A 25901-nucleotide genomic window follows, 5' to 3' on the forward strand; every position below is an offset into this window, starting at 1 on the left:
TCTGTTTAGTTCTAGCTGTTCAAGTGTCTGTTTAGTTCTGTCTAAGATTAGTCTGTTTCTCTCTTTGTGTGTTTAGCTTTCTCTTTCTAGGTTTCTATGTCCAGTTCCCTTTCTCTGCCCTAGTCATTGTTTCCTAGTCTCTCTGTCTCAGTCTTTCTTTGTTTAAGTTTTCTTGCTAGTTATCTTAGTATGTCTTTGTATGGTTGTCTTGTCTTGTAAATAAAAAGTTACTGTGTTTTAGCAAGTGCGTCCGCCTCCGTCAGTCCGCCCCGTGATCCTGACAATTGCACTAATTTGAGTCTCTGCCATTTTGAAGTAGTGTCTGAAAACAGGCTGTAGCCAATATGGCTCCCAGTTTACTTTTTTGCTGTAAATCTGAATTGTGACTTGAGGGCACGGCTATAAACAATATAATTAGTACATTATAAAAGCAAGAAAAATTCCAATTCCAATCATTTCTATAAAATTTTATGACCTGCGATTGCTCACTGTCTGCAGTCTGGTTTAAATTATTTGACTGTAGAGCAAGGTTATGTCTGTTTTATATTTTATGTACATAATGTATTTGATTATGTACATTATGCTCCTTCTTGGATCACCACCTTAACGTGGTGGAGGGGTTTGCGTGCCTGCGTGAGCCTAGGGGCTATGTTGTCAGGGGCAATAGCCCCTGGTAGGGTCTCCCAAGGCAAATTGGTCCTAGGTGATGGGCCAGACAAAGAGTGATCCATAAAGACAAGGAAGAAGTTAAGAACACGGACACAGCCTCCCTTGCCCGGAGTAGGGTTACCGGGGCCTCACCCTGGAGCCAGGCCTGGGGGAGGGGCTCCTTGGGGAGCGCCTGGTGGCCGGACTTTCACCCATGGGGTCCGGCCGGGCTTAGCCCGAAGGAGTTACATGGGTCCACTCTTCCATGGGCCCACCACCTGTGGGAGAGGTAGTAGTCCAGGTCTGGTGGATTGGGTGGCAGCCGGGGTCGGGGGCCCTGGCGTTCTGATCCTCGGTTACTGAAACTGGCTTTTGGAACATGGAACGTAACCTCTCTGGGGGGGAAAAAAGAGCCTGAGCTGTTGCGCGAGGTTGAGAGGTACCGGCTAGATATAGTTGAGCTCACCTCGACACACAGTATGGGCTCTGGAACCAATCTCCTTGAGAGGGGCTGGATGCTCTTTCACTCTGGAGTTGCCCAGGGTGAGAGGCGTAAGGCAGGAGTGGGCTTACTCATAGCCCCCCGGCTTAGCGCCTGTACGTTGGGGTTTACCCCAGTGGACGAGAGGGTAATCTCCCTGCGCCTTCGGGTTGGGGAACGGGCTCTGACTGTTGTTTGTGCTTATGCACCGAACAGCAGTTCAGAGTACCATGCCTTCTTGGGGACGCTAGAGGGGGTGCTGGAGAACGCTCATTCTGGGGACTCCATTGTTCTGCTGGGGGACTTCAACGCTCACGTGGGTAATGACAGTGAGACCTGGAGGGGCGTGATTGGGAGGAACGGCCCCGCTGATCTGAACCCGAGTGGTGTTCAGTTATTGGATTTCTGTGCTCGTCACAGTTTGTCCATGTTCGAGCATAAGGGTGTCCACAAGTACACCTGGCATCAGGATACCCTAGGCCGCGATTCGATGATCGACTTTATAGTCATATCATCGGACCTGCGGCCATATGTTCTGGACACTCGGGTGAAGAGAGGCACTGAGCTGTCAACTGATCACCACCTTGTGGTGAGTTGGATCAGATGGCGGGGGAGGATGCCGGACAGACTTGGGCTGAGGTGGCCGAGGTGGTAGGGATTCTCCTTGGGGGTAGGGCTCCTGAGGTGGATGAAGTTCGCCCCGGGTTCCTCAAGGCTCTGGATGTTGTGGGGCTGTCCTGGGTGACACGTCTTTGCAACATCGCGTGGACATCGGGGGCAGTGCCTCTGGACTGGCAGACTGGGGTGGTGGTTCCCCTTTTTAAAAAGGGGGATCGGAGGGTGTGTTCCAACTATAGGGGAATCGCACTCCTCAGCCTTCCCGGTAAGGTCTATGCGGGGGTACTGGAGAAGAGAGTCCGACTGATCAAAGTAACAATGCAGATTCCGCCCCGGTCGTGGAACACAGGACCAGCTCTTTACCCTCACTAAGATCCTGGAGGGGGCATGGGAGTTTGCTCAACCAGTCTACATGTGTTTTGTGGATCTGGAGAAGGCATTTGACAGTGTCCCTCGGGGTATTCTGTGGGGGGTGCTCAGGGAGTATGGGGTACTGGGCTCTTTGCTACGAGCCATCCAGTCCCTGTATAAACAGAGCAGGAGTCTGGTTCGTATGGCTAGCAGTAAGTCTGACTGGTTTCCAGTCGGAGTTGGACTCCGTCAGGGTTGCCCGTTGTCACCGGTTCTGTTCATAATTTTTATGGACAGAATTTCTTGGCGTAGCCAAGTGGCGGAGGGTCTCCGGTTTGGTGGTCTCAGGATTCCATGTCTGCTTTTTGCGGCTGATGTGGTCTTGCTGGCTTCATCGAGCCGGGACCTCCAGTTCTTGCTGGACCAGTTTGCAGCCGAGTGTGAAGCGGTAGGGATGAGGATCAGCACCTCCAAGTCCGAGTCCATGGTACTCAGTCGGAAAAGGGTGGAGTGCTCTCTCCAGGTTGGAAGTGAGATCCTGCCTCAAGTGGAGGAGTTTAAATACCTCGGGGTCTTGTTCACGAGTTAGGGAAAGATGGAGCGTGAGATTGACAGGCGGATTGGTGCAGCGTCAGCAGTAATGCAGGCTCTGTACCGGTCCGTTGTGGTGAAGAGAGAGCTGAGCAGAAAAGCAAAGCTCTCGATTTACTGTTCAATCTACTTCCCAACCCTCACCTATGGTCACGAGCTTTGGGTAGTGACCGAAAGAACAAGATCGCGGGTACAAGTGGCTGAAATGAGTTTTCTCTGCAGGGTGTCTGGACTCTCCCTTAGAGATAGGGTTAGGAGCTCTGACATCCGAGAGAGACTCCGTGTGGAGCCGCAGCTCCTCTACGACGAGAGGAGACAGTTGAGGTGGTTCGGGCATCTGGTTCGAATGCTTCCTGGACGCCTTCCTGGTGAGGTGTTCCGGGAGGAGGCCCCGGGGCAGACCAAGAACACGCTGGAGAGACTACATGTCTCGACTGGCCTGGGAACGCCTCGGTATACCCCCGGAGGAGCTGGAGGCAGTGGCTGGGGAGAGGGAGGTCTGGGTTTCTTTGCTCCAACTGCTTCCCCCGCGACCCGGACCCGGATAAGCGGTGGATAATTGATGGATGGATGGATAATGTATTTAAAATACAAGATATCAAAAAAATTATGGAAACAAAGTGACACGTGATATTATTGAACAGATATAAAGTTACTATAATTAGTAAATAGAAACCAGTTTTCTCCAGATAGTTCCTGCTAATTAATTTTTGCAAGATATTTAGTAAATGTAAATTAAGTTTACTCTGATAAATAGTCAATATTAATTAATTTTCCTTGTGGAATTTTATATTCCTTGTGGAATATTTTTGAGCTATATTAATTCATATGTAGGCATGTTATTACTATACATTTTAACTGCATTTTATTAACATTTACACAATTTTCTTGCTTAAATGTAGTTAATTTATTCAATGAATGTTAATTAAAAGTTTGAATATTAGGATTTACTCATTAATTTTACAGTTAAAGTTGAACTGATAATATGTCAATAAAATTATTTTATAAAGCCCTGCATTCTTGTCCCAAATACATGCAATAACTTATTTTGCACAGTGAGCAGTCACATCAACTTAAATTACAGCACGTAGGCTTTCTACTGCTTCAAAAATTTCAAAAGGCTTCAATGGGGGTAAAATCTTTTTCATATAAGCCCCCCAACTTTGGAATATCCTTAGGATTAATGCTCAGGACTCAGGCCTTTAAGGTCATGTTCATGATTTTAATCTAAAAACACTTTTTGTAAAATTCTGAGGATGCTTCCTCACCATTTGGTAGCTCTCCAGTCTGTTTGCGTGTTTGAAACTGGTCTAGTGTGTTTACGAAGCCCCAGTATCTGTAAATGGGCTAAAAAAAAAAAACTGTATCTCTATCCGGTATGCTAGGCTTTCTCTTTCTATGCTTAAGGCACAGAAAGTTTTTTTTTTTTTTTCCTTTGGAGATGAGAGTATTTCTCTATTCTTGCTCAGTAGATTGGCAATACTGAATTAGTTTTGCTGTTTGAGATTATTTAATTTGGAACTTATGTCAAAGTTTCAGAGCACTAACTGCATGGAAGTAAACACAATCCAAAAACTAAACAATGCAAGTTACAAATTAGGTTCTGTGGTAATTCTAAGATTGAATTAAAACTTCAGCTACATACAAGGCAAGGTCATTTTCTTCTGCAAGCACACTGTTTCACCCTAAAATATATGTAGCTTCTGAATGTAAACAAACTAGAAAGAAGAGCATTTTCCCACAATCATAGATGTTCCCTTTAGGTCTAGGTCAAAAACTTTAGTGTACCTGTTTCCCTTAGATCAGGGGTGGGCAATCTTATCCACAAAGGGCCGGTGTGGCTGCTGGATTTAAGTCCATTCAGGCTCAAGCACACCTGATTTCACTCCTTTAATTAGTTGGCTTGAGTAAAACAAATGATCATGTGACCTCCTTGTTGGTTGGAACAAAAACCAGCAGCCACACCGGCCCTTTGCGGATAAGATTGCCCACCCCTGCCTTAGATAAACATATTCCCTTAGATAAAGTTTGTAGAACCTGGGATTCATTGACATAGGGAATTGTGGTAAACAGATGTTGGTGCTGTTGTCTGACTGGTCGCACACAATCGCAGAAGTTTAATTATGGTGGAGCTTTAGGAAAACCAGTGTTTCAGGGTGCCCTTATGTTTGTGTTACATTCTGGCTGCCTCCTTTTAGTTAGGTTGATATAATGACATTAGCCAAAGTCCCTAGCCCAAAACTGACACTATTCCTATTATCTATTGTTCCATTAATCCATACAGAACTAATGTCATCTCTGCACTTTTTCCGAGTTAATTACTGCCCTCTTATCCAGAGCAACTCTAATGGAATATTGACTGTCAGGGACTTTTTCTCATCTACTTTGAGATCAGCCATTTGCTCTCCATTCCCAGCATCTGCTAGACTCCATGGCTGCTTTTATTTATGCCTTTTAAATGAAACTCTCTGATTATAACTTGTTTGATCAGAGGAGGTTGGGCCCCCTTGTTTGTCTTGAGCCCCTTTCACATAGGAACTCCAGAGATACTCTGGATGATCAGGCCTGTAGATGTTCAAGATTGTTCCTTTCACACATGTAGTGCACATAGGTCAGACACATTCTTGCAAAGGGAAATGCTCTGTATGCTTTAGACATGAGGCAGCAACTGTGCAATGTGTACAGGTAATACAGTGCCTTGCTCTGGGACATTAGCAGCTCTATTGACACATATACTGACTCTGACTTTACCCACAGTCTCTTCTAGGGTTCCAGCATGATTATTTTCTAGGTTATTTTGCATGTGTGAATGGGGCTTTGGTTCTTCTCAAGGTATTTTTCCCTCGAGGGAGTTTTTCCTTGCCACTTTTGCACTTGTTTTGCTCACACGGTTGTTCATTTTGTTTTTGTTTTAATTTGTGCAAAGCTGCTTTGTGACATGAAGTTGCAACAAATGCTATGCAAATAAATGTGACTTGATTTAAATACTCCATAATATAATGCTGGGGAGCTTTATACTCTTTTAACCCACCCTTGACATTGAGTAGGGAGTCCTTACAATGTACAGCTGCTCCAGTGCATACCATGTCGTTTCATGCTTTTCTGTGGAGATCGAATATTTCTGTCCACTATGTTTTAAAAATACTTTATCTAATAGTTGAGAATTTACTGTAGATTATTCCTTCAATTATTCTGAGCAGAGATTGTGAACAGTCACCTCACCTGCTTTCCCCTCCCAGGCCAGTCCCAGAACACCACTGAAATCACGGTTGGTCAGCAGATAAGATAGGCAGTAGTTTCCCCAATTTGTCTCTGAGTAAATACTTAACAACTTCTCAGGGCCAATGAAAGTCTCCTGCAAGGGGTCATTTGGGTCTTCTTCTGAAGCAAACTAAAGAAAAAGACATGATCAGGATAATGTTAACTAATGAGCCATTTGGTCAGTGGTTAAAACAACTGCTATGGAAACAAACATCTGACAAACAAACATCTGACATCTGAACAAAATGTGCATAGGTCTTACACTCATTGATTTTACTTTGAAGTTGATCAGATCAATCCCATCAAAGTCAGCCTTGTCATAAATTTCATTTACAGCTTTCATGTAAGATGCAACCTGTGAAGAAATAGTTGTTTACATGCATTTAGTATTTACAAGGAAATGTAACTAACCATAATGTTAATAGCAGTTATACATGTAGGCCTTTGAATATAGGCCGTAAATCAGCTCATAAATTGGCAAAGGGTTGGCCAGGTTTAAAATAGGTTAAGTACAGAATTTTTGAAACATCCTGTTAATAATAGACAAATAATAGAATACAGAATGTTAATAATATGAAGAAAAATGTATTTACTGAGTGAAAATGACAGACTACACTATTGAGCCTTCTGGAGGCGTCATGGTTTCGAAACAGCAATGAGGGGAGGTGCCTACCTGATGACCTCTGTTAAGAGCTAGTGATACAGTGGGTAGTTTGGGTACTTGTGCTGGTCTCAATGAGTAACCTTAGTTTTTAAGGATAGCTGGTTGCTGATCGGATCATAAACGGCAGCAACCCTAGTGGGTAGGTGTAGGATACAATTAAATGTTGCTAGATGTAGGTGGTTGCTGATCAGATCATAAATGGCCACAGCAAACGCAGTGTAAGGGGGCAGCCTTGGCCTAATGGTTAGAGGACCAGGCTTGGTACTGGAGAGTTGACGGTTCGATCCCTAGGACTGGCAGTAACATGCCAGTGGCACTGAACCCCCAAATTCTCCCTGGGCGCCAGGGATGGCTGCCCACCGCTCTGGGTATGTGTTCACATCCCCTAGTGCACTTGTGTATGTGTGTGTGTGTTCACTGCCAAAGATGGGTTAAACGCAGAAGACACATTTCACTGTATGCTGTACAATGAGAAATAAATGCACATTATTATTATATTACATTATTCTTTGTGTTTAATCTAAAAAAAGCAGGAAACATACAGGTGTGTCTCAATTAGAGTATTGCCAAAACATTTATTTATTTAGGTAATTCAATTCAAAAACTGAAACTCATACAAATTCATTATTATCAGAGTGATATATTTCAAATATTTTTTCTTTTAAAGTCGATGATAATGGCTTACAGCCAAAGAAAATCCAAAGTCATTATCTCAGAAAATTTGAATTATCAACACAAAACACTTGCAAAGGTTTCCTAAGCCTTTAAAATGGTGCCATAGTTTGGTTTAGTTGGCTGCACAAACATTGGGAAGACTGCTGACTTGACAGATGTCCAGAAGGCAGGAATTTTACACCTTCCTGCTGTATTCAACCATATTAATATAAAGTTGAGTGGAAGGAAAAAGTGTTGAAAGGATTGTCAAGAAAAAACTTTCAAAAATTTGAGTGAGATTCATAAGGAGTGAACTGCTGCTGGAGTCAGTGCTTCAAAAGCCACCATACAGACATATCCAGGACATGGGCTACAACTGTTGCATTTCTTGTGTCAAGCCTCATGACCCAGAGACAATGCCAGAAGCGCCTTGCCTGGGCCAAGGACAAAAAGAACTGGACTTTTGCTCAGTGATCCAAAGTTTTGTTTCCAGATAAAAGTAAGAGTCTGGAAGAAGAGTGGAGATGCACACAATCCAAGCTGCTTGAGTCTAGTGTGAAGTTTCCACAATCGGTGATGGTTTGGGGAGCCATGTCATCTGCTGGTGTTGGTCCACTGTGTTATATCAAGTCCAAAGTCAGTGCAACTGGGTACCAGGACATTTTTAGGGCACATTCTTCCCTCTGCTGGCAAGCTTTATGGAGATGCGGATTCATTTTCTAGCAGGACTTAGCACCTGTCTACACTGCCAAACTTACCCATGCCTGGTTTAATAACCACAGTATAACTGTGCTTGATTGGCCAGCAAACTCGCTTGACCTAAACCCCATAGAGAATTTATGGTGTATTTTCAAGAGGAAGATGAGAGACACCAGACACAACAATGCAGACTAGGGGAAGGCTGCTATCAAAGCAACTTGGGCTTCCATAACACCTCATCAGTACCACAGGCTGATTGCCTCCATGCCATGCTGCATTGATACAGTAATTCATGCAAAAGCAGCCCCAACCAAGTATTGAGCACATGTACTGTACATACTTTTCGGTAGGCCAACATTTCTGTATTAAAAATGATTTTATAAATTAGTCTTATATAATTTTACAATTTTTCTGAGATAATGCCTTTTGGCCATAATAATCAACATTTAAATAAATAAATGCTTAAAATAGATCACTTTCTTTGTAATGAATCTATATAAATTTCACTTTTTAAACTGAATTACTTAAAAAAATTAACGTTTTGATGATATTTTAATATGGTGAGATGCACCTGCATATTTAAGGATATTTACACAAAAGTCAAAAACTAAACATAATCTAATGTATTTAGAATCCACCCTTTGCCCTTATTGCGATTTCCATTTCTATATTTAGTCATAATATATATCTTCACCTCCAAAGCTCAGTCCTAGGCATTTCTGCTTGACAAATGTCAAATAAACCCGAACACACTAAGTGATGTTGAAGGCCTCTGGGAAGGCCAGTCTATTGTTTTGAAGAAACTAGCAGCTTTCAATTTATTTGCATTGTTTATTTTTTTTTGTCTACTTTCTTAAAACCAAGCACACCATTGTTTTTCTTGTGAAATTCCCAATTAGTTTGATGTGTCACATGACCCTCTTCCCATTGAAAAAACAAAAGTTGGATCCAAAATAGCCGACTTCAAAATGGCCACCATGGTCACCACTCATCTTGAAAAGTTTTCCCCCTCCCATATACTAATGTACCACAAACGGGAAGACTAAAGGCTTATCATGATGTTCTTAGAACAACAAAAAATGATGTAATGTACAAATAAATATAATATACAAAAAAAAAAAAAAGGCACGATTCCCAAATAGTGGTGTGGTGACCTCACAGACCCCCTAGAGTATGAAGGGGACCACCAGAATAGAATGTGACCTCCTGAGAGATCATGGGCTGCTTGTCTTTACGTCAGCATACAGAGAATTCATAATATCAACTTTTCTGTGTTTTTTGTTTGAAGAGGACTGTGTTTTCCGAGTGTCACAAGGAAAGGTAAAGAACTTGGCACAAGTTTAACTTTCTCCTCCCACAGCACGATCCAATCTGAACTCAACTAACCAGTGCTTTCATACTATAAAAAATATGTAATACAGAATATCAATCTAAATCTAAAGAATAATAATCAGAATATTATGACCTCCTCATTTTTACATAAACTGTCTAAGAATAGTCCACCAACCAAAAACATGCAGCCAAATGTCAATTGAAAGCTGATGAAGGACTAGAGAACGACCAACCCAAACTGTGCGGAAACAGGTGAGATATTTCGACTTCACATCTACAAGTTGGACCAATAAGACAGGTGCATCTAATGGAGTTCATCTAATGTGAGTTGAAACTGTTTAAAACATCCAGCACTATTGCTTTGTCTGATCCACTCATATGAAAGTAACACACACTAACACACGACTGCCACCACATAATACCTATTCTGTGGGGGCCCTGATCATTAAAGAGCAGGGTAAAAAGGGGCAACCAAAGTATGAAGAGTAACAGACTACAGTGTGTAATTGTTGAATTAGAAAGTGCTCCAGTATGATCAGTAAAACCTAGAGACTGAACAGTGAGTTTAGAAACACTGGTTGGCAAAATACTCTAATATGACTGAGTAGTACTGAACAAAACATCTTATAATAGTAAAAGGAATCTTTTTAAAAACGAAATATATTTTGACTATTAAATGTTGATTTTGAGATTAATTAATTTTTTTCTTTGGATCACCTGAGCAACAACAGCCTCCACACTGCCAAACCTCTGGTAAAATAAAAGATCTGCATGGAGATGTAAAAAGCAGCTTGTTTTGGATTGGTCCACTGTCCTCCTTGACCTGGAAACTGGCCCTTCCTGTTGGTTAAAACATACAGACATGGTTGCAGCCAATCCTGCTTAAGGAGGTGACTTAACATCTGTTTAGATGATGTCCGGAAGCAACAACCAAATCGCTGTGATATGTAACAATAAATATGTTTAAAAATATAACAATAGGTTATCCAATGAGACTTTCCAATTGTCAGATTGAGTTTAGTGGGTGTGTTTACAGTAGAACCATTTGCCTAGCCAAGCCAAGCCCACAAACAATGGGCCTTGCAGATTAGAGAGATAGCATACCCCAACCCTTTCATACTTTACTGCTCCTGTTAGAGTCATTATCCAAAACGGGAGCAAAATTTAAAAAAAATTAGCCTCTGGTAAGGCTCTGCCATCTATACTTAATATGTCGACCCTCCCAGATATTTTATAAGCCATACCCTTCAGCTTAGATTTTATTTAAATTTAATCATTCTTAGTTTATATCTTATTTAAGAAAGCTGAGGATGACTGTGGAAAACATGGATTCAAAACCGTCAGTCCATACCATGTTTGTCTTTATATGTGGGAAATTTAAGTCCAATAAAACATTTTTTTTTTCAGTAAACAACTTATTGGAATTCAGCAAGACTTATAATCTTGACAGAAGTGTAATTTCCTGATGTAGCTAGATTTCCATGCAATTATCTATTTATGGCTTAGTGAACGCCCAGGAAGGGATTGGACTCACAAGACTGGAACAGTGATTGGTCTGGAACCAGAACGTGTGTGTGTGTGTGTGTGTGTGTGTGTGTGTGTGTGTGTGTGTGTGTGTGTGTAAGGAATTTGAAGTGACGTCATATCTGACCGGTCTGAGATGCTGGACGAGATTTTGCAGTTGTGCTGTACCACAGAAACCAGCATGGCCTTTGCCTCCAAATACAGAGTCATCTGTACACAAATATAAAACAAATAATATACATCAAATACATATGATTAATATATATATTAAATTAGGGGTTGATTTAACCCTTTAATAGTACTCAAATTTTTGTCATATATGGAATTGAATAGTTATTTTTATGAAATTTGATATAGTGTTACTAATAGTAAAACTGTATGAATATTATATTATGTGTACCCTAGATCATGTTCTTCAAGGCTGCAGAGGAGTGTCCTAGTAACAGTTTGATTTAACCCTTGAGAATGAGCCATGAGAATTGTTCAGGCATGTTATGCTTTTATTCACACAAAAACCGAAAGGAACAGCTGATTTTCAAAATGTAGTGGAGTAAAAAGTAAAATATTTGACTTTGAAATGTTGTCAAAGTTAAAGTAAAAAGTCGAGCAATGTACACATACACAAAAAAACTACAGTACAGTAATAACATTTACTTCATTACTGTCCACCACTTCTGACATCACTTGGGACCATTGTTGGTTGTTTAAAAAGAGTATGTCATTTTGCCAGTGGCCAATGAGCTAAAGCCCATAGTGGGTGCCAATGGAGTGAAGGCTGTCCTGCTGACACAGGCTCAATCTTGCCACTGGGCATCTAATTCAATGCCCTGCTGGATACCAACTCCACCATGTCACTGCTATAGCCAAGTATCGTATGGCCAGAGAGGACCTTGTCATCTCTGATTTACCCCAGGATGTTAATGGACTTTCACCGTGGATTGATGTTGATGTTCTTGGAGGTGTTGCAATGTGGTATCAGTACTGGTTTCTGTGCATTGTTTGGACTTTTAAGAGGGCTAGGCTGGTTAAGAGAATATTGTCTTTTGTTCAAGACAATTTAGCATGGAGTCGCTGTTCGATAATAACTTGTAGTTAAATATATCTGGTCGTTCTTGACTTCTTTCAAGAATTTTGCTTCAAAATGCCTGAAAACACTGACATCTTGGCAATGCATTTAATATATCTTGTTATATGATTTTATACTTGTCCCAAATTTGTTTAATAAATGCACAAGCACTAGTTTTATAGTTTTCAAACATTGCTTAAAATGTGAGAAAATGTCAGAATTTCACTGATACCATTTAAAGAATGTAACTTATGTACAGTTAATATGGCATAGGTTAAAGTCAAGCCCAAGAACTACATTATAAATTAATAGATATTATGGTATAAAATAAGGGCTGAATTTTGTCGAGAAATTAAACAGGAAACTAGAGACACATGGAATTTTAATTTGAATAAAAATTCTGAAACAAAAACACTGAAACAAACTAATTAAACATTTCAAGAATAAATATATATTCGATATCCTTCTTACTAGATAATTTTCTTTCAGCGAATCTAGACCACTTGCTTTTTTTTGTTGCAAGGAATAATGTAGGACTGTGGTAACAACTGTTTGTATAGCCTCTCTGCTTTGGGAATAATAATAGAAAAAAAAATACTTCCAACAAACAATTATGTACAAGAGCTGTCCTTGACCCCTTGTTCATTCCCAGTGTTAAATCTCTTTTAAAACTCACACACTTTCTCAACTGGACACCAGCTGGCCCAATGTTGGCTAATGTCTCTGTAGACTCTATGAAGATGTGTTTCAGCACTTGACAGACCTTAAAAGACACAATGCTCCAGACCTAATAACAAAACCTAAAACCTAATAACAATATAACTGTAGGGTTTTTTTTCCCTCAATTACTACTTATCTCAGATGGTTTTACTTTTTATTATCATTAATGTGCCAATAGAAAAATATATACAAACCAATTTCTGTGAGACATATTAGAATTATGTCGCTAACATATTAGCCGAGGCCAGCCCACTGCCCCATAGACCCCCAGAGACGCTGAGCGTCCGATGGGCGGGACAAAGCCCAGCATTTATCCAATGACTTGTCTCGTTTCACTGCACTTCGCTGCTTCGCTATTGAACTCTGTGGACGCTGTTTAAAGCACTGTGAAGCTGCGGGAATGATTGAGACAGAAGCCGCGCCTTTACCAGTGATAAGAAGCTGATTCTGAACAAAAGTTGAGCGCATTGTAGTGCGTATTTATTCACAGACATGTACACTCATACTCGTATATATTTGATCACTTATTTGTTGTTTGTCTCTTCTCTGCCTATGTATCATTGGTTTATAACCTTGATGCTTGGTCCCCCACACAATTGGAACAATTGAGGGTAATAACATTTTCTATAATATGTGACCAAGAAACATCTCTGTAAACATTTCCATCTCTACTTTAAAATAAAACATCCCTACTCTTTTCACACGTGCATGACTCTGTCTAATTCAGTCTCAACAACCTCAACCAACACCTCAATCCAACACAACTGTGTAAGATCATCATGTCCAGTGTCAAGTGTGGGCTAGAGGGATTGCGCTATTGTTCTTGGCTCATGGAAGTGGAACAGTGACCAACATAATCCAAAAGCATTACCTCCCTGATGTCCTTGTGGCTGAAAGACATAAAATCCTCACAGACATGTTACTACATATAGTGTTAATTCTTACGTCCCTAGAAGTTACTGTATCAGAGGGAAACTATATCTTTGTAAAAATACTTAATTTATGGATTTCAGAATGAATAGTTGGATTTTCATGAACTGTTGGCCATATATTTCTCTAGATCTCAATTTTGACTTCTCACTGCACTCCAGCCATTGCATGTATATGTTCAGTTCTGTTGGAATACCTGGGTTTACATGAATGATATATTTATGTAAAGGAAGTAACATATCCTCTAGTGACTCTTCTTGTTCAATCAGTGGAGAATGGGTCTCTTCCTGTGTAAGAGATGGTTCCCCCCAAGGTTTCTTCCTCCTGCTTCAAGGGAGAATTTCCTTGCCACTGGTGCCTTTGGTTTGTTCACATGGGGATATTTATATTATTTTGTTATTTATTCTTATTCTTATAAATAAATTTTTATTTTAGTTTAATTAGATAAAACTAAAATATTAGGGAAACAACTATAACAAACTGATTTGTGTAAACGTTCTGACCCATTAAATATTTTCATCCAAACGGTTGTATGCGACTGTAATTACCTTTTAGCACACTACTGTGTGAATAATTTTAACATGATTAGTTAGAGTCAAAACATAATAATAATAAAAGCAAAGTGTCATGCTTTTAAATTCTACATACAACATGCAATATAGACCTCACCACATGAGTTAATATAGTTCAATTGAGGCTTCCTTTGAACCATTTTTCCTAACAGAAGGATTGTTAATGACAAATCAGAAACTCATAACACTTCCAAGTGGTGTAAGTGTTTTTCAGAAAAAGAAATGTTGGTTGTAACAATATAGTAAAATATTTTACATTGTACTATACATAATTTACTTGCTTTATGTAATTGTGTCAAATTAAATTATCTCAAATTATTGGCAGATAATTTAGCTAATTCTAAGATATATCCTTGGGAGAAAAATCTAAACGATCTGCCAATACGACAAGCTAATTTCACTTCATGAATTTACTTAAAACAAGAATGTCTAGAAATAGATTTATCAATCTCACAATCTTACAACGATCTTAGTGAGAAAAATTAGAGGGAACTTTTTCAGTGAAAAAACAATCCCAACAATGCCAAAGTAGACATAACATAACATAAAACATAAGCCCAAAAAACAAACAAATAAAATTATTATAATTCTTTTCACATTAAAAATAAACATGTCATATGGCCAGAGGTATTAAAAGATTTGCATAAAACTATATCTGTGTACAAAAAAAAGTAATTACTGTATAATATTGCAGATGATGAAAATCTGAAATTTCTTACCATAAGTTTTGTTATAAATTATTAATTCATTGATTTTTCAGTATTAATAGGTTCAAGGCAGGAACAAACACTGGACAGGAAACCAGTCCACCATAGGTCATTACACACTCACAGAGGCGCTCACACACTTGGACCTATGGACACATATGCATAGCCTATCTACGTGTTCTTTTTGCACTGTGGGAGGAAAACTCACAGACACAAACTGGGAGAACACGCCAAACTCCTAACAGACAGTGACCTAAAACAAGTTTGAACCCACAAAAACAGGTTGCTGGAATAAAAACAACCTGTTGCACCACCATGATGCTCTGTTATGAATAAGAGGAACGATAAAACATTGGTGCTAGAAACTGTTATGTTTCGTTGGTAAGAAATAAGATCTCTCTGTGAGTCATGGGTGTATGATAGCCAAACATACATTCTTATGTAAAAAGAAAAAAGACCTGGCTCAAAAGTCAAAACGTGTAGTATTTACAACAAATATTTTAATAAATGAGTGAAAAATTATTTGATTCAGACTCTTGAAAGATTTTAACTTATTTTTCAACAAGGCCATACTCAAACTGTATAGCCCACCAACAGCACTTCCCAACAACCAGATGTCTTGAAAATGAGTTTATCAGCCTCGCGTTTTGTTCAAGTTAAAAGTCCTAATTATTATTTTGCGGAGCTGTGTACAAAATATTGGCCTTAGGGTTTGCATAATAAGCAGTGGGTAAATGAAGGTCTTATAAAACTTGATGGAAGCTGGATTTTATATCATTTTAATACTTGGGTTTGCTCTCCTTACTTTTTAGTTATTTAACAGATATCATGGCAGTGTCGTGTGTGAATGTCACCAGTAGCGTTTCTGTGTGCAGTTTCTAATTCAGGAGTACCAATTTTTAATTCAGGTGTTTATTTTTAAATGAAGCTAAGTGAAATTGCAGAGATGCCTTGATGCAAATTTCCCCCTAAATTTGGATATTGATTAACAGTGGAACTGTGTTTTGTGGAGTGAGGGAGTGTAATCAAATATATTTGGGAAGAGCTGGGGTTGTTGTTTCCTAGAATTCCCAATTTTGGGGTGTTTATTTGTAACTACCAGTTTTTTTCCCCTTTCAGGAGGTTTGTGATTACTTCTAATTCCCCTGTGCAGACTGTTTGTAGATTAGTCAGGCCATTTCTTTTTAAGCTTAATTCGCCTTGGTGTCCACATGTGCGAGTACTTGGAAGAGAAAAAATGCACAGGCATGCAGCTTTAATCTACCGCCTGGACGTCATTTTGCGAATGGGTGAATGACCAACATTAACCTTCCTCCTTCTCCTCATTGGCTCTGGCTGATTTCAGTGCTCAGTAATGTGTCCAGGACTGTTTTTCCATGCCAGTTTACTCAGACAATCAAGTAAAACATTACAAGTGAACTCCAGGGCTTCAGGAATGATCCTTTCCCGCTGTAGGGTTTTGGGATTCCTATTGGCTTGTTATCGTATGCTAGGATCGTGTGATCCAGTTCATTTGCCACTCACCTTCCACTGCAATGAACATCATGACATTGCACTTCTGTCAGCTTGGCCTTTCATGCCATTTATCTTTAACTAGATTTCTATAGTGGCAAATCTCCTGACTGCTGCACAGCATTATGTGACCCAACCTATGGCATAATAGAAATTTAATGTTCGAAAGGTGTTTTATCATCATTGTAATTAACACACATACACTGATCAGCCATAACATTATGGCCTTTTTGATTCTGCAATCACTGTGCAATCTCTTAGTTCCACGCACCATACAGAAGAATTTTTGGGGTTCTACAATTACAGACTGTAGTTGATCTCTTGTTGTGCATGTTGTATTTTTTTTCTTTTGCTCCCTTTCACCATGTTCTTCAATGCTCAGAACCCCCACAAGGCTACCATGTTGTAGGTAGGATTTGGGTGGTGAATAATTCTCAGTGTTGCAGAGACACTGACGTGGTGTGTTAATGTGCTGCAATGGTATGAGTGGATCAGACAGTCTCCCTTTCAGACATTTAAAATTGTTCTTCCCAGTTCGACACAGCCCTAGAATATTCACTTTTATTCACATATTTAAACTGTTATAGAATGGTCACATATTTGTATTTGTTTGACTTATCATTTCTTAAAAGCAACAGTCTAAAAATTGACAGTTCATGTAGAGTTCTTTGGTTAAAGTGATGTTTTTGTTAAAACTATGTGTTCTGTATAGGACTACTTCCATTCTGAAAAGGTTCTTAAATATAGTTCTGTAAAGCGCTAAAAATGTTTCTACTATTGTTACTAAGTCTGGCTTGTTACAAAAGATGAACCCTTTTTACTGCTATAAAGAACCATACAAGGTGAGTCAAAAGTTGCCGGACACCCTTTTATTTCAGAAAAGAAAGGGGCAATTACATATCTGAATACCCCAGCAAGTAATGTGTGAGGGGGCTTATCTTCACAATCACCATTTTGGATCAAGATGAAGTTTGTTCAATGGGAAAGTGGTCATTTAGCATATCAAAGAAAACTAGAACTATCTCAGAAATTGATTGCTGTGATCAGAATTGCAATATGTCTTGTGGCTCCAAAATTATCAACCCAGAAATTTCAAAAGTTTTGTTGTTCATTACAGGCTCAATCAGACCCTAAATGCTCAGTGCCATCTTCAGTCAGAATTGATGGAAATGTTGTTTCCTGTAGCACTGAGCATTTAGGGTTTGGTCGAGGCCGTGACAGTAGACAATATTTTTACATTTCTAGGTTGATAACGTTTGTACCACAAAAGATTGCGGCAATTGATTTCTGAGACAATTCTTGTCTTTGATATGCTAAAGTGGAAAAACTTGCCCTTGATCCAATATGATGGTTTTCAAGATGGTGGCCATGTTCCCAACATGGTCCTCTCACACATTACATGCTGGGGTATTCAAATATGTAATTTTTCCTTTTGTTTCTGAAATAAAAAGGAGTCCTGCAACTTTTGATTGGCTCACTACACTATCCATGAAGCTGAAGAACAATTTCACCATGCAGGTGGTTCTATACAGAACTCAAGGTTCTAAGTCGAGCTATAGCATGTACTAAAACCCATAAAGAACCTTCTTTTTTTAACAGTGTAGCTGGATTTGCTGATTTAGCAGAGTGAATATGCCCAGACCATAATCAAAGTTTGCTTTTCTTGGCTAATTTGAACATTAAGTCTAGTGCAAAAAAGTGTGATCACTTCTCAGTACCCCAGAACAGAAAGATTATAACCGAATTGAGGACAGGAGTGAATGGGGAGGCAGAAATATTTTTAAATTTGCATCTATCTTTTCCAAGAATCTGGTGCTGGTCATGAATGTGCTGATGGGGAGTTTCTGTGAGGCCCTCTACTGTGAAACCTAATCAAATCCCAGGAGTCACAGCAGGCCATTGGGTTCTGTTACTTTCAAATGGAAAAGAACCCAGTGCATCATGAAAAATTATATAGTGTTAAGACAAATAATCTCAAAATGCCTATTTCTCATTCTACGTTCATTCCTCATTTTTTAGACTATTTTACTTGCTTTTAGTGATTGTATTTAGAAAGTGTCTTATTCTACTGCCAGTTCCTTTAAAAAAGATGCATACCCACTTTCACAATACCCAGCCCACCATGCCCCTGAAATGGATAAGCAGAAAAGATTATGATGATGATACACCCCGTACACCCCCACCACACACAGTCTAAATGATGGACAGCACGGTGGCGCAAAAGTTAGTGTTGCTGTCACACAGCTTGAAGGTCCAGAGGTTGTGGGCTCAAAAACCCTGTCTCCAGTTTTTTGCTGTGACGTGTCCCCATGTCTGTGTGGGTTTCCTAAGGGTGCTCCAGTTTCCTTCCACAGTTAAAACATATTTTGGTAGGGGGCTTGGCTATTCAAATATGTCCATAAATGTGAGTGTGTGATGCCATGAAGTATATTGCAGCCCCATCCAGGGTGTGTTCCTGATTTGAGCTTGATTTGAGGTTCTGAACCCACCACGACCCAGAACAGGATAAAGTGGTTACAGGCAATGAATGAATTAACATTTAAATGCTGTATACATCCAAACAAGCAGTTGGAACTATGTCCTTCATCCAGTTGAAGGACATCTGTAATTTACATCATGTGCTATCATCATGTGCATGAGAATGAAAGGTGCCATATACAAGGCTAAATAGTTTTGACATATAAAATTTGGCACAAACCCTAGAGCCCATATACATCTCTTGCCTCTTTCCTACAGTCTTGCACTAATGTCATTTTTGTGGTTTGTTGTGCCAAAAGGTGCATGATTAATTCCCTCCCCTTTTCCACTCTGCTTTTAAAAGTTTAAAACATCTGTTCTGATTTTCTGCCCCCCACACTTTTTTTTTAAAGATCCCTCAAAAGCAGTCAAGGCTTAAATAGTATTTCTAACTTATATGTAAATAATTACAACTGTCTGACATTATAAGAAACCTGACTTCAGATGCGTTGTTTCTGCATTTTAGCTGCCAAATATGAACTGTTTTAAGTCGAGTAGTATATGTGTAACTCTTTAATATCAGTTATCTCTCTGGGGTCTGCACAGAGCTCTATGTCAAAGGGAGTTCATTACAGAGAGCTGTGATTTGTGTAACCATTTTGATATGGAACATATGGTGATCATGTGCATTTAAAGGCAAAAATAATAAGATATTCCACATTCGAGAGAATGAGAAAATTATCCTGGATCACTGAAGGTATTAAAAAGGTTTTTCCAATGATATTGTTATATATCTCATATGAATTGCACATTATAGGAAATTAGAAAAAAATATGAATCTTCATTATACTTTGCCACTTTCTGATGGTGAAACAAATGATTGTTACTTAAATTTGGAGCATTAAGTAATGTAAGAATAAACATGGCCTCTGCAAGCATGGGAAATGCCACACTGTAACCTTGGACACGTGGTGGTGTGACTGCAATCACATGACTGTCTGTGGGTGCAAGCATTTTACACACACACACACTGACATCTCAGCCAATGTTTACCATCAGCTATACAACTATACAGAGTCCACAACGACCTCCTGTTTCAACACACAGGCTAGGAACAGGGAGGGTTAGTGGGGAAACATAAACACAGCCACATGGGCAACACACACACACACACAAATACATTTTTTTCAGTTAGTGTAAGAACATTGGTTTCTACTTATATATACATAATTTCAAAAACCAAAAAAAAACCTTAAATGTTTCAGATATGTAGATGTCTGGGTTCTGATGACCAGTCCATGGATATTTTGTAATAAAGCACTTTAGAAATATTCTTATGGTGTTGTAGGTTACACCTGTCTTTATTTTGTTCCAAGCACAGCCAAATCATTTGGTAAATAAATGCTAAATTTTATAAACCATTGAAAATATCTCTTACTTGTTTGCTCCGAACAGGTTTCAATGCTTTTGTTATGTTTATTGTTGTTGTTCATGCTGATTACTTATAGTATAATATATCACACTTGTGAGATGTGTGTGAAATTGTAAAATATGACATCCCAAATGAAAATCTTGAATTTGAGCTCAAATACAAGCTTTTCTCAGTATTTATATTTCTGCAGAGTAAAGAAATAAACACTCACCCACATCGTCCTCATGGTAGATAATGGAGTGATGGTCAGAGTGATGCCTGGTATATTTGTCCATTGACTCCACATAGAAGGTACCATTGGATGTATGAATAGAGCCTTCAAACAGGCCATCCACAACAGAGCCCTGACATGAAGAGCCATTCTCATCTAAGAACAGAGTGTGGCTTCATTTTACATGAGTCAGTCAGTCAAACTAAAAATAGTTTTAGGGCTATATGTTAATAGCTGATTATGGACTGTTATTGTAAATAACCATGAAACAATTTCATTGTTAAATGTTATTATTTTTATTAAGGTGGGAAATAATACATTTCTGATACATTATGGCAACAATATTCAATTGAATTTGAGCTGTAATTACAGCATTCCAAGATGAGATTCTTCAAAAATGATTAGAAGATTAAGTGGGAACAGGAATTATAGCAATCATCTCAAATAAATAGTATTTAAATGTTTCATGATTGAAAAATATGAGAAAATCAAGCCCCTCTGAAAAAGTGTTTGTCCTTCTGCATTGAGAAGGGAACTCAATGATATGGGTGTAAAAGAATGCAATGCAGTCAAGAAACAAATACTGAAAAAAAGGCAATTTGCAGAAAAAGGAAAGAAAAATTGCAAATCAAACAAGTTGTGTGTTCTACTAGCTGCCTCAGAGCCCAGACCTCCCCCAGCAGGCCCTTGTTTGGGATTATTTGGATTGTCTGAAGCAGAAAACCAGTTCTAAAACTGAAATTTAGCGGTGTGGAAAAAAAAATCTGAAAAACATAAAGCAAGTCTCTCAAAACCAATGAAAAGTAACATAAAGCCAAAGGGGGTGGGGCGGGCATATTTGGGGAGACTTCTTTGTAGTTTTCTTAAATAAGGGTTTTTAGTTCCTCTCTTTCTTACACTAAAAGTATCATCTTAATGGCTGCTTTTACAGCAAATGTAATAAATGAACAGTGGTTTTTGCATAGTATTCTGTATAGTGAAATGAAGTTTATTAGAATTAATAATGAAGATCAAAATGTAGAAGTGTGCCGAATTACTTCCTTTTCAAACAGACAAGTAAGAAACTGTGACATGCCTTGAATTAATCATATATCTTTTTAATCATATATCTTGCTAGTGTTTGTTAAAATGAAAACATCTTTTTGTGTACCTTCCAGCACTCCGGAATAAATGTGAGAGAGATCTCCAGCCCATGACTCATTCACAGAATGGACCTTGAAATCCTCTGTAAATCCACTAAAGTCTTGGTTGAGCCGTAGATGGAAAAGCCTACAGTGAAGCAGCACTTTATGAATCGTTTTTATTAATTGGCATTCAAAAGTTGTTTTAGCTTAGGACACATTATTGTATTATTTCATTAATGAAAAGATACCTGTGAAAGGCTTCAAAGTCCACATGCAGCTCCTGATTATGATGCTGGAGTTGGCGTTTCACTCTGTGATGTTGCTTTACAAGGGCATTTCTGTCATAAGAGAGGACCTCGTAGTGCTTTATAAGCACCCGGAGATCCCTCAGATTATCTAGAGAAATGAAAAAAATGATACCTTGAATTTGAATAACTGTCAACATTAATAAATTGAGAAATAAATTAATTAAACTTCTTTATAATCACTTTCTAAGGACACCTTGCATTAACTTGTTATAGCCATATAACATTATCCTTCCATTTCATGACATTTTTTGTGTGAGTTTCTATCCTTATGCATCTTTGGCAGCAAGTAATTACCACTCATATCAACTTTGTTATTGGCTTAGTTTGTTTGGTTGTCTCCTCTGCATTCATTCATAATTTGGCATAGAACACCATGCAATCAAAAAATTTGTACCAGCCCTTATTGGAAAGTGAGGAATAATGCAGAGGAAGAATGACATATTGATGTGCAGCTCGTCCTTCATTAGAAATCATGTAGAAATTGCAAATAGTCAAGACAGAATGAGCAGAAGTCTGGAAGGTTTTGCAGATGTAGTTCCAATGCAGAACTGTCATACTGTATACAGAGAATAATGCATAAAATAGGGCTCGCCAAATACAAGAGCTCCTGTGGTGGCATGTTCAAGCCTGTCATACGACACAAAATGTTCTAATTTTGTAAAATGCCCTACAAAGCACCATGTCCAACAACCAACACCTATTAAAATCACGTGGGGACAAAGCGACGTACCTGTCTGGCCTCCTTTTACAATCAGATAATAGATCATTAAGCTAATCTTCAGAGCGTTCAGAACCTTGGCTGCCATGTTGACTGGGTTACCTGTGAATGCAATAGAAAGGAATGCGTATCTTCCTCAGCCTGAGCCCCACACCCACACACAGGCATATTCAGACATGCTGATATGCTTGAAGAGATGGTGGGATGGCTTGATCTCTTCGTTTCTGAATAATGACCATTTATAAAATTATGAACATTTATCAACAGAGGTTGTGATTCAAGTAAATACACTATTAGAAAAAATGTCACTGTGTACACTTAAGGGTACACTTATAGTACCTTTATAGTTAAAATAATTGTAGGGGGGGTTGGGCGAGCCGTTAATGGAATAGGACGTAAGTTCGGCGAGCTCTGCTGCAATACTCATAAAATGTTATATTATTAGCGCTATATGACCTTATAAAATCATTGAAAATCTGTTGAAAGTTTGCTAATCTAGTTGTGCCACTGGATTTCCCCTATTGACACTTAAATGGCTAAAAATCTTCGTCAATTTACATACACGGGGAAAAACATCGCTAACAGGCCTAGCGGCTCGACCTCGCCAGATAAGCTAACAGACATGGAGGTAATTAAGTCTCAGATTCTCTCCGCCTTGAGAACGGATATTTCTGCACTTCTCAGATCAGAGCTCAAGTCCACACTAGCCGAAGAGTTTGAAGGAATTAAAACAGAACTTCAGACCGTCAAGGCAGAGGTAGTAAACTATATAACTCTGCTCCGCTCCGACCTGGATATAGTAAAACAGACTGTGAGTGAAATGGAGAAGGGGCTAACGGTGCTCAGACGACGTGATGGAGTTAAAAACCAGTGTGCGGAAACTTCAAACTGAGATGGTGGGTCTGTAAGAAAAGTATGTGGACTTGGAGGTAGAATGTGGAGATCAAATATTCGCATTGTCAATGTGGCTGAGGAGCCAGGCTCGAGCCCCACAACTGCATTCTTATATCTTACATAAGACATTTTCCCGAATTGATTATTTTTTTTAGGCAAAAAGCTTCTTCCTCTAGTAAACACCTGCAAATATCAGACAATTTTAATATCTGGTAATGCGCCTCTATTGATGTCCATTTGCTTTCCCACTAACCAGGCCAGATACTGTCCCTGGCGATTAAATACACTATTGTTGTCAGATGATACATTTGTTGAATTTATTTCAAAGGAGATTACCACTTATTTAGATTACAATAGGACTCCAGGAATGTCCACTTCTGTGATATGGGAGTCAATGAAGGCTTATTTGAGGGGGCTAATTATATCATTCTCTGCCCACAGGAGGAAACTTCAATTGGGACAGCATGAAAAATATATAAATTCTACTCCAAATTATATGAATCAGAGTCGTGTAAGGATGAATCTTTATTTGACTGCTTTTTTGAAAACTTAAAAATCTCAGAAATAGATGCAGCCAGTGCAGAAGAATTAGACAGTCCCCTAACCGAAGAAGAATTTACAAAGGCGGTAAAGTCTATGCAGGGGGGAAATCTCCAGGACCTGACCTAGCCTCTTAGGCTAGAAACTGTGTTACCATCCATAATATCAGACGACCAGACTGGTTTTATTAAAAATCGTCACTCTTTCTATAATGTGCGCAGATTTCTTAATATTCTGTATACTCCCACCTCATCCGATATCCTGTCATTGGATGCAGAAAAAGCTTTTGATAGAGTGGAGTGGGACTACCTCCTCTATACATTAAAGCATTATGGATTCTGGCCAAAATTTATTAATCGAATTAAAGCCATATATTCTGCACCAGTTGTGGCAGTTCGTAAAAACAATACTATTTCGCCTACATCGGGGTACCAGACAGGGCTGTTGTCTGTCACCGTTACTATTTGCTCTCGCAGTAGAACCGTTAGCCACGACAATTAGAGATGATTTTAATATCAAAGGTCTAATAAGGGGAGGCCTGGAGCATAAGATATCCTTATATGCAGATGATATGCTTGTATACATTGCAGAGCTAATGAATAGTTTGCCAACGTTGCTTGACCTATTGAATACTTTTGGTGATATTTCTGGATATAAAATCAATTTAGACAAGAGCGAGCTAATACCTATAGGCCAGTCTTCACAAATGTCAATCTATAACAAATTTCTCTTTAGAGTAAATAATAACAAATTTAAATATTTAGGAATTTACATTACACAAAAGTTTAAAAAATCTTTATAAGACCAATATTTTGCCTCTGTTAGATTGTTTGAAAAAAGATTTTGCACGCTGGATTAACGCTGTCAAAATGAATGTGTTACCCAGATTCTTGTATATTTTTCAATTCCTCCCAATTTTTTTGTCCAAAACATTTTTATACAGCTAGATAAACAGATATCTGGATTTCTATGGTGTAATAAAAATCCCAGAATCCGTAGAAATATATTGCAGCTGCACCGTACTGAATGTGGCCTGTTGTTACCAAATTTTCAATATTATTATTATTGGGCTTCAAACATCCGGGCTATGTTATTCTGGATAAATAGAAGAACTTCTATACCTCCTAAATGGGTGAATTTAGAGGAATTATCTTGTAGTTCCTCTTCATTACACGCAATACTTTGTTCAAAATTACCTGTACCAAAAGCTCTACAGCTCTACTTCCATAGCTACTCTGTGAGCCCGGTAGTGAAACAGTCCCTGAAAATCTGGCAGCAGTTTCGAAGAACTTTTTCACTTAATGAACTTTCTATATATAACCCGATAATGAAAAACAACCTATTTACTTCTTCTAATATTGATAAGGTTTTTGTACAGTGGACAGAAAAAGGAGTTAACATTCTAATGGATCTGTTTATTGATATATATTATCTGTATAAAACCTTTGCATCTTTTGAGCAACTTAAAACTAAATTTAACATCCATCAAGCTCATTTTTTCATATATTTACAGCTGCGTAGTTTTGTGTCCACGAACTATATTCAATTTCTGTCTTTACCTTCGTCATTATTAGACACGGTTTTGAATATTCATCCACAGACAAGGAATGTAATTGGATCTATATATTTATTATTGAATTCATTTGATATGAAACCCATAGAGGCTGTGTCCTCCTGGTTCTCTCCTTTTAGTTAAAGCTGTCATAGTCATATCTGCCGGAGTCATTAGCCACACTCTGGAAATTTTCATATTTTCTACTTTACAAACACAAAACAGTTCAAAACTAATTCCATCCCTTTACATCTTTCCGAGTAAACGACTGCCCACCTGTCTGTCTGGACACTGATGGATGACTGTCGAGACCCTCCTCCACGCTTCAGACCAGC

At 38.8% G+C, this 25901-nt stretch overlaps 1 protein-coding gene across 1 annotated transcript in view; it reads right to left on the bottom strand.

Moving 5' to 3' along the window:
• Positions 1-23081, bottom strand: part of si:ch1073-396h14.1 (disintegrin and metalloproteinase domain-containing protein 10) — a 55343-nt gene extending 32262 nt beyond the window's left edge. The window contains exons 1-9 of the mRNA XM_066647220.1: positions 22920-23081; positions 22593-22804; positions 21803-21950; positions 21581-21699; positions 20431-20586; positions 10951-11033; positions 10017-10139; positions 6213-6305; positions 5912-6080 (exon numbers count right to left, since the gene is read on the bottom strand). Of these exons, the coding sequence (XP_066503317.1) occupies positions 5912-6080; positions 6213-6305; positions 10017-10139; positions 10951-11033; positions 20431-20586; positions 21581-21699; positions 21803-21950; positions 22593-22668 (967 nt within the window). The 5' untranslated portion in view covers positions 22669-22804; positions 22920-23081. The remainder of the gene's footprint in view (positions 1-5911; positions 6081-6212; positions 6306-10016; positions 10140-10950; positions 11034-20430; positions 20587-21580; positions 21700-21802; positions 21951-22592; positions 22805-22919) is intronic.
• Positions 23082-25901: the final 2820 nt, after the last annotated feature.

This window comes from Hoplias malabaricus, chromosome 16 (assembly GCF_029633855.1).
Source record: "Hoplias malabaricus isolate fHopMal1 chromosome 16, fHopMal1.hap1, whole genome shotgun sequence".
NCBI lineage: Eukaryota > Metazoa > Chordata > Actinopteri > Characiformes > Erythrinidae > Hoplias > Hoplias malabaricus.